This window comes from Mytilus edulis, chromosome 5, assembly GCF_963676685.1.
Source record: "Mytilus edulis chromosome 5, xbMytEdul2.2, whole genome shotgun sequence".
NCBI classification, from domain to species: domain Eukaryota; kingdom Metazoa; phylum Mollusca; class Bivalvia; order Mytilida; family Mytilidae; genus Mytilus; species Mytilus edulis.
Window position 1 is genome coordinate 31,784,151 of NC_092348.1, and position 13,206 is coordinate 31,797,356.

Sequence of the window (13,206 nt, forward strand, 5' to 3'; positions counted from 1 at the left end):
CACCGTTTTTGTTGAAATATACACCTACGTCCTTCCCCTAACTATAACCAAGCACCATACATGAACACATTTTTTTAGAGAAAATAGTCTATATAAAAACCTGTTTATTATCAATAATTCTGTTTTAAATTAGAATATACAAATGTATGTATTCAATTAATATGAACTCTAACACAGCCTATCATGAAATATGAAGAAAAAAACACATGTCTTTAATGTTTACCTTTTTCCAATTCAGCTTAAAATTTTATATCGATTTCAATTTAATGAAAACAAAATTTGCATTTTACTATTTACCTAAAGCTAGGTGTTTTAACGATCAGCTGCTTTATCATGCGCGGGAAACTGTTGTTCTTTTTCATTTCCATTCAGTGAATTTAATCCATTGAGTAAATAATTATCCTATTATATATCAACGTGATTGATATTAATCCTCACACAAAATTCAGTAATTATTATAACATAATGTAATTTTTTATCACTCATTTGTACATTTTTAAAACAAGACTTCCATTAGAATTATGTTTTAAAATTCTTTTTTAAGTGAAAGGCCAGTTTCCGGTCCATTAAAAATAATTTGAACACTTAAGTCAAATGTTTTGTTTCGGAAACCATAACATTAGATTAAAATGTCCTGTTATTTCACACCAATTATTTGTAATTGAGCAATACACATTTAAAATTAACCCTTCAACACATGAGTGGTCACAACATGGCATGTCTTGTAAGGTGATTGAGGTCAAAGTTTACACACTGGAAATAGAAGTACCAGTGACCCAATAACTGTCCACTTATTATGTCAATAATACACCTGTACAGGTGATATAGAAGTTATCAGATTTATTGTCTTATATACATTGTAGTATGCTCAAAAAGATTTTATAAAAGATATCTGCTTACATGAATATATTTCAAGAGTTCAAAAGGTTATCTTTTGATTTGCAAATTCAGCAAATTAGTCACAACTGACCCTGAATTTTTGATAATAATGGTTTATCTTAACTACTTTTTAAATCGATCTTAAGTATTTCTCCATTCATATTTAAATCACCACACTCATAATCAAAGGTTAATATCAAGGATGAATTACTGGTTTGTTTATCTTATAACAGTACATGTATTATATATATATATACACATGTAAATGAAAAACAGTATGAATGACAAAAATCATGTCATAAATTATGAACACTTATATTTACATATTAAAGTGTTTCCCAACCTTGTTACATGTATTGTTAAAACAATTTACAAATCCTTTGCATGTCACCAAAAAATTTACACATTTTAAAATTAACTTACATATCTCAATAGATTTAAATTTAAACATTTGAAAATGAACTTGCATTTCCCAAAATATGTATCAATAAACATGATAAACATGATAAAGAAAGTGTAGAAAAGAAGGAAAAAAAGGGGATAATAAAAAAAACCATCAGCCAAAATTTGACAAACAATGCCATGGTCAAAACAAAAATGACAAAAAGACATAAAATTGTCCACTAAATACTATGAGTAGAACTAGTATACGTACTTACATTTAAATATGTATTTAGGAGTCTAAATCAAAAATAAGCGTGGGATTTTTTTTAACTGTAAGATAACACTTCCTTTACATATTTAGCCTTAATTACTCATACGTGTATAAAAGACATTCTAAAGGGAAATAAATTCACATCTATTTATACATGTAGTAACATTTTTCTATTAAAGTAACATTTTACAAAAAAAATGATTTATATAAAATTTATATATTAGATATACCAGTATGCTATTGCTTGAAATTGTAATTGGTACTGACTGTTTAGACCCTCAATCATTGGTTATCTAGCTACATGTACATAATGTAGGTCATCTTGGTCATAGTACCAAATTAGATGTAATTTGTAGTAGGTGTTATCTATTGGATTTTGTGATGAAATAAGTGTAATTCGGAATCCTTAATTGTTTAAAAGATATATATAATGTCATGAATATTCAATATCATCACCATATTTTGTAAAGTTGAGAGAATGCATTCATTTCAGTTTTTATTTTAGTCAAAGGAATATCTTTATCAAAAATAATTTATAAAACAAGAGATATAGTTAAATACTGCAATCATTTGGTCATAATGCCCTATATTTATTTATAAGGTAAAAGAAGAAACAAGGACAACCTGTCATTATTATATAATCTTCTTTAAATTTAATTACTAGTAAAATGAATAGTTTATCAAAACCTAGACATACATAAAGTACAGAAGCTAGTACCATGTAGGTACCATGAACGAACACTAATTAACATGATCAGTCTAGAACGGATTACAGGGCTAATGAAAATAGTGGAATTTATTTTGACATCCAACTACAGTACTACCTGTGACTTTATCTTATTAATGGTGGCCTTAAAAAATATGTTCACCATGGTGGCCCTATATGTCCATCATCATACCCCCTGTTGCTTTTTTAATACACAAGGTATTACTCAAAAACTAGTCAAGGCTAAAGGGAAATCTTGAATGCATTGAAGTGTTAAAATTATATAACTTACAGGTCAGGTGTCTCAGGTAAAATATACATGTATGTTATTGTCAAATTTAATAACTGTGATTATGACAAGAAATTTAAAAATAAAATGAAATAATGAAACTAATTGAACAAAAGCTTAATTAAAAAAAAATTGTCTCCAGACTATTAGTTTTGATATTATACTTTTTAAATAATTTTTGATAAATTTAAGTTATTTTTTATATTAAGTCTATTTTTTGGTAGTGAAGAATAAATGAATATCATTTTTAAATATACTGCAAACATTTACAATGCCTGCCTTTTTCTATTGACAAAGGTGTTTCTCAAATTAATTTTCTAAAATCAAAATGGTTCATTATTGTAGATAGACTGATCTTAACATTTGATTAAGATTGTCTTTAGGACTTACGCTAAATAAAATTTAGGCAATTCATTATTTCTTTATTGAATAAAAGTATTAGAAATATTCATTACAGCAAAATTTGATAATATTTTTATTGTCATATGATATTTTAAACATGATCCATGTTTTAGAGGTTAAGCATTTCTTTTACTTTTTGTTCTTGGGATAGAGACATTATAATGAGAAAGTAAATAATTTTCAAATGGATTATCTCAAAGTTTTTTTGTTAATTTTACAATCAAGGAAAATGTGTTCTCCATTGACCTACAAGAGGCACAGTTTACACATTCTATCCTCTCTAGGAATTATATATATATATTGTCCACTATTTTCTATTTCTAAATTATGACAAAAAATTCTCTACCTTAATTGACACAATCAAGTTTACAGTTTTTATCATTTAGACTTTTCTTTAAAGTTTAAATTCTTTTTTTATTAAGGACTTTAAAAGTCTTAATTCATTCAAGTCCCTGCAATTATTAACTTTATCTAAAAGGCCTAGGATGATTGAAATATTCTTTGTAAATGTATACCAAGAATTTATGTATCATGCTAGTCCAGCACTATGGACAATATAATACACTGAAAAAAAACCATGAATTTAAATAGACCATTAAAGTGTCACCATCTTTAGAAGTGCACTTTATTTTTTCTGGAGACAAATTTTGAAAGAAATTAACCAAACTGAAGATAACATATTTAATAAGTTTCAAGACAATTTCTTTAAATAATTTCTTTTCATAAGATTCACTTAATTCAGATATAAGAGCATTTTTCATTATGATTAGCATTTTTAATGAGCATTTATCAAAATTTGATGATAACTAGGTGGACATTTGGAAAATAAGTCTTTTCGGTGATTGTTTGTGCACAACTCTTGTGAGATTTGAAGAAAATTTAGATGAACAAAATTAGATTTTTCCTAAACCATATAATGGTACTTGTAGTTTTCCTAAATGATATTAGTTGTTATCAAAATCTATTGTAAAAGGATTGATGTTGATCATCTTATTTTGTTAAGAAACCAAATTGTTTAATTACTTTCATTTTTTGTATTTAAAATATCACTTGCATGATTATTAGTTATTATTAATAGTAATAACTCATTTAATAATGCTAAAAAACAATTGAATACAATGTACATCATGTACATTTATATAAACCTTTTACTTAAAAAACAATTATTAAAAGTCTGTTTATTTCAAATGCTAGTCAATTACTTTAGCTTTGACTTTTTGTCATTTATACTCAAGATTCTTACTAAGAAGAAATTAAAAGAATAAGAAACAAAACATACAAAAATGTAAAAAAAAAACAATTAAAAAATAAAAAATTTAAATAAAATTAAAGACAAAAAAATAATAATAAATTAACAGACTTTATCAATATTTTATTCTACATTTTCATAAAAAGGTGAAATGTCATTTTTAAAAGAAACCCAAGTTACCTGTACAGGTAAATTTTAATGAAACATACCAGCTGAAAACTTCAACCCTGATTGATTTTAACAGGTAACATAATTAGATAAAAAATCTGCCTATGATTTATGACCCCCAATAAATGGCCAACATCTCAAGATTGAATACCCCAATAAATGTTCACCATTGGATGTTGACCATGCAAGAGGGTGGACATAACTAAGAGGAAGTCACAGGCTGTACTGTAACTTGTCTTGGACATAATGAAAGGTACAATCATAATTTTCCTTTACCACAAAAAAAGCAATGTCAAAGGAGTCGGATCACTAACTCTTAATTTTAGCCCTAAAAATCTGAAAGTTTTTCACTGTGACAAAGTACAGAAAACTTGAGGAAAACAAATTATATAACTATATATTAAAATGTTCAATTGTTTCACAATGTTCAGTTAAAAACATTTCACCAACTGCATTTTTTTTTCATTTTAGTTGTTGTTTCTTTGACACATTCCCTAAACCTGGCTATGACATTATACAACATGTCATGTAATCCCCTGATGACATTACATTGAAAACCTGTTGATAATCCTATATATATATATATACATGCAACACAGTGATCGGGAAGGACATGTGCCATGTGCCAATTGCGCTTTTCAACCAGAAATGGCACATAGGGTGACAAATGTAAGCGCCCATGTGGCGCACGATATTTTCCACTCTGTTCTAAAACGTTTAGATATCTTAAAATGGATTGCCATATGTATTTATATTTCCTATTCTGTTTTGTGTCACCATTTGTATGCACAATACTCATGATACTGTGTAGTATTCCAGCCAATAACAGGAGCACTGCCTATATATATATATATATTTTTGGGACATCTCAGGCGTTTTCCTATGGTAATAACAGCAACATGTCGTATAACAGATTACCCCCAAAAAATACAATTTTAAACCATCATTCATGATATAATTTTTATAAACAACTTTAAATTTGTGAATTTGGCAAGTAATGACAAGAATTTTTCTCTAATAATAATCTTTAAAGTAAGCTTTCTATTATTTCAATTGAAATACCCAAAAGCCTTTGTATGTGGGTCTCATTGGGGTCTAAGCGTGACGCGGGATTGCGGATTTTTTGTCAGCGTGACACGTGAAAGTCAAATTATTGTGTCGTAAAAATGGGAAATGAGATCTAGCGGGACCCGGGAAATGACAAAAAAATGAGAATTGCTTACGTACATAGTGTAAGCGGGATACGGGAATCTGACAAAACAATAAGCGGGATCCGGGATCGGAACCCCCCAATGAGACCCCCTTGTATGAATGTGGTATTTGTCTCCATGAAAGACGCTTAACTGTCCTCATCAATTTTTGGGTCTTTGGCTCGTTTTTACATTTTGTAAACATGCCTTCATTGAATTGTTGTTGTGTCTTATCAATTAACATTACTCTCTACTGTAATTCTTGTCAATGTAAAGAAATAGAAATAATACAAGAAGTGCAGAGGAAATGCCAGAAACGTCCTTTAATACAGAACGTCTGGAATATAGTATGGCAATCGCCAAGGACCCAAATCTAATGTAAAAATCAAAGAGCTGAAAGCTCTGAGGAAAAATGACGCCACTGCCTCTAATATTGGGATATTTTTTATGCAAGTCTTGATTTTCACATACGGTATTAAGTTTAACATTGCAACATGTCTCGTACATGTAAGCATATAATTGATATTCGTATATGTGTGTGTGAAGTGAAGATGACAACTGACTGTTTTTCTTTTAATACAAATGAACAGGTCAAGTGTCAAGACTACCTGCATGATCTACAGTATCCAATGACTACTGGCATGACTGGCTGGTTTTTTTTACAAATAAATAGGTCAAGACTGCCTGAATGATCTACAGTATCCAATGACTATACTGGCTGTTTTTTTTTGTACAAATAAATATAATATATATAGGTCAAGAATACTGGAATTATCTACAATATCCTATGATTACTAGCTGTTTTTTGTACTAATAAATATGTCAAGACTATTTAAATGATCTACAATATCTAATGACTACTGGCTGTTCGTTTGTACATACTAAATAAAGACTACCTGAATGATCTAAAGTATTCTAAGTAAATAAATGTGTAATTTTTTTCTTGCAATTACATTTTTCTAAATCAAGAATACAGACTTCAAGTATCCTTTCAAACAAAATGATTATGAAGAGCCTGTTGTAACAAGCTCTTATACCCCACTAGTCCTATAACATATGACTTCACATTCTTATTAAATTTGTAATGTTTTTATACTGATATATTCATTTTTTTTAAAATTTTGAATGCAAAGCAGTGATCGCGCTAAATCAGCTAGACGACACTGTTGTGCACGCATCAAATGTAGAGATAATTAAATCTGTTCTCCCGCCCCGCCAACATATCGGCGGTGCTCTCACAAACCGTTGTATTAAAGCCAGCATCGATATCGACAATTTATAAACATGTCATACAGATACAGTCTGTTACAGACTCTACTGTTGTATTGTAAACAAAGATTGAGTCGGATTTCCGGTACACCGATCTGTCTTATCACCAGTAGAAAGTGGACCAACACAGACACATTATATTTTCTTATAAAACTAGAGGCTCTAAAGAGCCTGTGTCGCTCACCTTGGTCTATGTGCATATTAAGGTAGATTCATGGTATACCGCCATCTTGGATTGAACAATCACAGTAAAAAATCGGTCTAGTTATTTGCCAAAATCTGCAAATTTGAAGACAGATTTGCAATTTAATGGTTATACTGTTTAATAATATAAAGAAAACTTGGCAATTTATTGTATAATCCCAAATATTTAAACAAATATCAATTTTCTTGCTTTTATAATCATTTTTTTCAAACGAGTCATTTAAGGGAAGATAACTCTTTTAGTACAAAAATTATACTGGACAGATAGGGATTTTTTTCTTTTTACTTGTAGCAAGAAAACAAGTTCGGTGACACCATTTTTTCTTTTTATTTTCTTAAAACATATTACAAAACCTATCTTTTCACAATTTATTTCAAAATTCTATCTCATAGATTTTTTTTTATGCACACAAATGTGTTTTTCCATGAACAATCTAACCAAATTTAGGCACTTTTTAACGACTCATAGCTTGAAAAATAGCACGGTGACCCCTCCTTTTTATTATATTTTTGAAAAGAGCATATTAAAATCTTCATTCTGGCTAAAAATAAGAAAATTCTGTCTCAAAAAATATTTACTTATGATCTACCTTAAACAAAGGACACAAATGGATTCATGACAAAATTGTATTTTGGTGATGGTGATGTGTTTGAAGTTCTTACTTTACTGAACGATTTTGCTTCTTACAATTATATCTATCATGAACTTTGCCCATTAGTAACAGAGAACTATATTTGGTAAAAATTTACATAAATTTACCAAATTAATGAAAATTGTTAAAAATTGACTATAAAGGGCAATAACTCCTTAAGGGGTCAATTGACCATTTAGGTCATGTTGACTTATTTGTAGATCTTACTTTGCTGAACATTATTGCTGTTTACAGTTTATCTCTACCTATAATAATATTCAAGATAATAACCAAAAACAGCAAAATTTCTTCAAAATTACCAATTCAGGGGCAGCAACCCAACAACCCATTGACCGATTCATCTGAAAATTTCAGGGCAGATAGTTCTTGACCTGATAAACATTTTTATCCCCTGTCAGATTTCCTCAAAATGCTTTGGTTTTTGAGTTATAAGCCAAAAACTGCATTTTACCCCTATGTTCTATTTTTAGCGGTGGCGGCCATCTTGGTTGGTTGACCAAGTCACGCCACACATTTTTTAAACTAGATACCCCAAAGATGATTGTGGCCAAGTTTGGATTAATTTGGCCAAGTAGTTTTAGAGGAGAAGATTTTTGTAAAAGATTACTTTAATTTACGAAAAATGGTTAAAAATTGACTATAAAGGGCAATAACTCCTAAACGGGTCAACTGACCATTTTGGTCATGTTGACTTATTTGTAGATCTTACTTTGCTGAACATTATTGCTGTTTACAGTTTATCTCTATCTATAATACTATTCAACATAATAACCAAAAACAGCAAAATTTCCTCAAAATTACCAATTCAGGGGCAGCAACCCAACAACCGATTGACCGATTCATCTGAAAATTTTAGGGCAGATAGATCTTGACCTGATAAACATTTTTATTCCATGTCAGATTTCCTCAAAATGCTTTGGTTTTTGAGTTATAAGCCAAAAACTGCATTTTACCCCTTTGTTCTATTTTTAGCCGTGGTGGCCATCTTGGTTGGTTGACCAGGTCACGCCACACATTTTTTAAACTAGATACCCCAAAGATGATTGTGGCCAAGTTTGGATTAATTTGGCCAAGTAGTTTCAGAGGAGAAGATTTTTGTAAAAGATTACTTTAATTAACGAAAAATGGTTAAAAATTGACTATAAAGGGCAATAACTCCTAAACGGGTCAACTGACCATTTTGGTCATGTTGACTTATTTGTAGATCTTACTTTGCTGAACATTATTGCTGTTTACAGTTTATCTCTAACTATAATAATATTCAAGATAATAACCAAAAACAGCAAAATTTCTTCAAAATTACCAATTCAGGGGCAGCAACCCAACAACCGATTGACCGATTCATCTGAAAATTTCAGGGCAGATAGATCTTGACCTGATAAACATTTTTACCCCATGTCAGATTTGCTCTAAATGCTTTGGTTTTTGAGTTATAAGCCAAAAACTGCATTTTACCCCTATGTTCTATTTTTAGCCGTGGCGGCCATCTTGGTTGGTTGACCGGGTCACGCCACACATTTTTTAAACTAGATACCCCAATGATGATTGTGGCCAAGTTTGGTTTGATTTGGCCCAGTAGTTTCAGAGGAGAAGATTTTTGTAAAAGTTAACGACGACGGAAGACGACGACGACGGACGACGACGGACGACGGACGCCAAGTGATGAGAAAAGCTCACTTGGCCCTTCGGGCCAGGTGAGCTAAAAAACAGTTTTTTTTAAAACGAAAAGACTATCAACTTTTCCCCAATTAATCATATATCATTAATGTTCATGAACAATGTTTTAGTTTTACTTCACATAATCAATAAAGGTATAAAAATAGATTTATGAGTTTCTTAACAACATTGGTTGGTACACTTCGATCTTTTTGGTAATCTTTTTGAATTAAAAAATTGGTACATTGAATTTATTTTTAGGGGGTCCTGGGCGCATAGAGAAAAAATCCTTCCAGATCACTGCAACACTGTTTAAACTTTGATGTTTTATTTGAAAGTCACAGTTGTGAACTGGTGCGAGCTTAAAGACTTTTTTCATATTTTCATACCAACTTATAACAGTATAAGGTATGACATCCTGATATTTGGTCAAGTGAGATCAACTGAAAAAAGTAAACATGGTAAAGTCAAGCTTAAAATCGGTGCAATTTGAAGAAAATAATCTTTTTTAAAAAGATACAAAAACTATTTTTTTTCTTCTCAAAATTGCACAAATTGTAGCTTATTTTCATTTCTTTTAGATGTTCTCACTTCCTGACATCTCCAAATTGGAAGAAAGAATTCTCAGATCCCGGGAGAATCAATCCCTAAATCCCAAGCTTAACAACACCTGATCTTGGTGTCCTGATAAAGGTCTACCCCCCCCCCCCCTTTTAGTGTCCTACACATACATACATGTATATATTTTGCAGTGTACATATAATGCAATGTAATGTATGTATTATGTAGTACACTAAACCCTAGTCCAAATAAATAATTAAGACATCTTGCAAGTCGTCTCTGAAACAAAATTAGCTTTGCTGGACTTCATAGTGGGTCTCATTGGGGTTTAAGCGTGAAGCGGGATTGCCGATTTTTTGTTAGCATGACATGTGAAAGTCAAATTATTGTGTCGTGAAAACGGGAAATGAGGTCTTAAGCGGGACCTGGGAAATGACAAAAAAATGAGATTTGCTTACGTATATTGTGTAAGCGTGATACGGGAATCTGACAAAACAATAAGCAGGGTCCGGGATCAGAACCCCCCCAATGAGACCCCCTTCATAATTTATTTGGACTAGCGGCATAGCGCATGTTGCGTAACCCAAGACTCTTTTGCAAAACTTATGGTGTAATTTTTCAAAGGCAAGCTTACAATTGATTAGATGACCAGCTGATCAGATTTTGAAATGCTCCTGCTACGGTAGCACTGACAGATAATGATCCAGATTCCTCATTGTCTGTGTCAAGGTAAGATTCGGAGGTTTCAGGAACTGGATTATTATCAGAATCTATACGATTTTCAGTGAATGGATCATTGGAAGTTGATTCTGTTACTTGTCTTTGCATTAGTCAGTTGGTTGTTTATCTTAAACTGTCTTATACTTTAAATTAATTTTTTTCAAATACAAATTATTCCTGACAGGATACAGCTGACAGCTAGGTTTTCTGCGTAAATAACTTTTATTATTATTCAAAGAAAATGTCAATTTATGAAATATGAATAGTTTGTAAAATTTTGAGCCTATATTTTTTTTCAATTTCAATTCATATTTTAATACAATAGTAACAATCTATATATTTTATACGAAACTCAAAGGTCAATGGATAATTTATCTAAAATAGAATAATCATTTTTTGTAATAAAGGACAACGACGTACTATAATGACCGTTGGTTATTAAATAATCCTATATTGGACTATTACTGCGAGAGGGGCATATGTGTCATCTTCTTCTTTCTAGCTATTGGTTCATTGTGTAGTAAAAGGTTTTCTTTAAATATCGTTTTATTTTTGGAAATATACCTTTCTTCATTTATTACCTATAGCAGAGACATATAATACACATATGTATTATGTCTCTGCCTATAGTCATTGCAGGCTATTTTGCAGGCACCTACAACATAGAAAATAAACAATTTTGACGGCTGTTATTACAATATATTAAATCAAGCTGACAAAAAAACATATTATTATAGAAGCTATATAACCGGCATCGACAATATAGTGAATATGTTGCCAGCTCTGGTAAACCGGCGGTAGAAAATATGCTATTTTAAAAGCTTTAAATTTAGTTTAAATTAAAAGCGGAAACAAAGTAATCAGCTACTTTGTTTTACATACAAGCAATTCAAAGAACTGATAATAAGTCAAACGCAAATTTAATTTTAACTTTTTTTTTATTTTTCAAGTTATGTGATTGATTTTGTTATATTGTACTGAGACTACTATACAGTGCGTGAACCGGTGACAAAATATTATCGCCCCTGTAAACAGTGGGCTCTTCCAGAGACATATATATGTCTCTGGCTCTTCTGACTAGAGGTAATCGGTAAAGAACAGCGGAAAATGGTGTACATTGTTTACGAGCTTGAAATGAGCTAACACAGACGAACTGAGACGTGTCAACGTAATGTGAATATGATAATGCACCAGGTAAATTATTAATTGTTAAGTTTATCACATCATCGTATCTTCATATGATAGGTAAATAAGTGAATTTTCGATTTTAAGTGTCGTCAGGGTTCAAACCTGGAATCATGCCAACCTTTCATTTTTTTTTTAATACTAACCTATAGTCGGAACATCTTGATTTTCTCCCAATTTGTAAAGTTAATTATGCTGCTTGACATATATTTTTTTTGGGAAAAAAAATTGATATGCAGTCAAATGTGGCAATTTTTAATATTTGTTGCTATGTGAAATAAAGGGAAGTAAATTAAAGTAAAAGAAGGCGCGCTTTTTCAAATAGTAAACAATTTAATTCAGATGCATAGTATTTTGTCAAATGATAAAGAATATCGTAGAAACTTGCTAGAAATTCATCAAATTTAAAAGATATACAACATGACATACTGAAATCTGAAAAGGGGTAAAACCACCATACCTTGAACAAATTCAGTTAAAAAAAGGGGGGGGGGGTGGTAAAATGCTACGAAATTTAGATTTTATTTATTTTTTGTCGACAGCCAAAAGATGATTTGACATGTAACTAACTACTTTTTCAATTTCATTGTAAAGTAAAATTGACTTTTTTTGGGGTCTCTGTTTATTGTGGTCTGATGTTTTCAGGTTCTCTTTGGATTGCCAAATAATATTATAATCATCTAATTGAATGTTCAAATTATTTTGCAGCGATGGTGTGTATGGAAGGAAGACTGTCATAAAACCCAACAGTTCCGGATGGCCCTTTAAATAATTGCTTAGCATCAATAGCGATGTAAGATTCAAGTGTTTGATTTAGCACAAGTTTAGCCAGGTTTTCCCTGTAATTGTGGCAGAAAAACCACTAGACAGTGTCATGCATTGAAAGGACATCAAACGGATATTTTATGGAATGATTCTCGTACATATAAAATCATATGCATAGGAATGTGGAGCTAGTGTCTTTCGTGCAGCAATTTTTAATTTCCAATATAAACTCTGAAAAGACAAGAGCATAGAAATGTATACCAATGAGAAACATTCTTTGTGAATAAAATCATTCCAAAACTTAAATGTGTCATTAGTGTTGCATTATTTATCAGTAGAGATAATCAGATTCCAGTAAGATTGTCCAACTGATGGTTTTTGTTTGTAATCGTTTTTGTAAATCTTAGTTGTTTTGACAATCCGGGCTGTGCATGTTGCCCGGCTGACCCTTTCAGTGTGAGACAATATTTTGTTTATGATAAACAAAATCACTGATTCAAGACTGGAGCGGACCCCTTTTAGGCAGTTAGTGCGAATCCTTTAGGTTTAAACCATTACATGCAATACGGGGGGAGGGGGAAGATTTTTTTTACCGAGTCAAACATTTTTCCTAATTATAATACATTGAGATTTAATATATACTTTGCTATATGTA

At 30.9% G+C, this 13,206-nt stretch overlaps 1 protein-coding gene and 1 long non-coding RNA gene across 3 annotated transcripts in view; one reads left to right on the forward strand and one right to left on the reverse strand.

Annotated features, from left to right (window-relative positions):
• The window catches only part of LOC139523448 (protein Aster-B-like), a 42,436-nt gene extending 31,622 nt beyond the window's left edge, over positions 1 to 10,814 (reverse strand). Inside the window, exon 1 of one of the 2 annotated variants that reach the window (XM_071317495.1) lies at positions 10,516 to 10,814. In XM_071317495.1, the coding sequence (XP_071173596.1) occupies positions 10,516 to 10,709 (194 nt within the window). In that variant the 5' untranslated portion in view covers positions 10,710 to 10,814. Of the gene's footprint in view, positions 1 to 297; positions 1,084 to 10,515 lie in introns of those variants that run through there. The other variant, XM_071317496.1, reaches the window with a different exon arrangement.
• An 859-nt stretch (positions 10,815 to 11,673) lies between these two features.
• LOC139522370 (uncharacterized) lies at positions 11,674 to 12,857 on the forward strand. Its single transcript, XR_011664400.1, has 2 exons — positions 11,674 to 11,795; positions 12,495 to 12,857. It is a non-coding gene; the product is annotated as an uncharacterized lncRNA (long non-coding RNA).
• Positions 12,858 to 13,206: the final 349 nt, after the last annotated feature.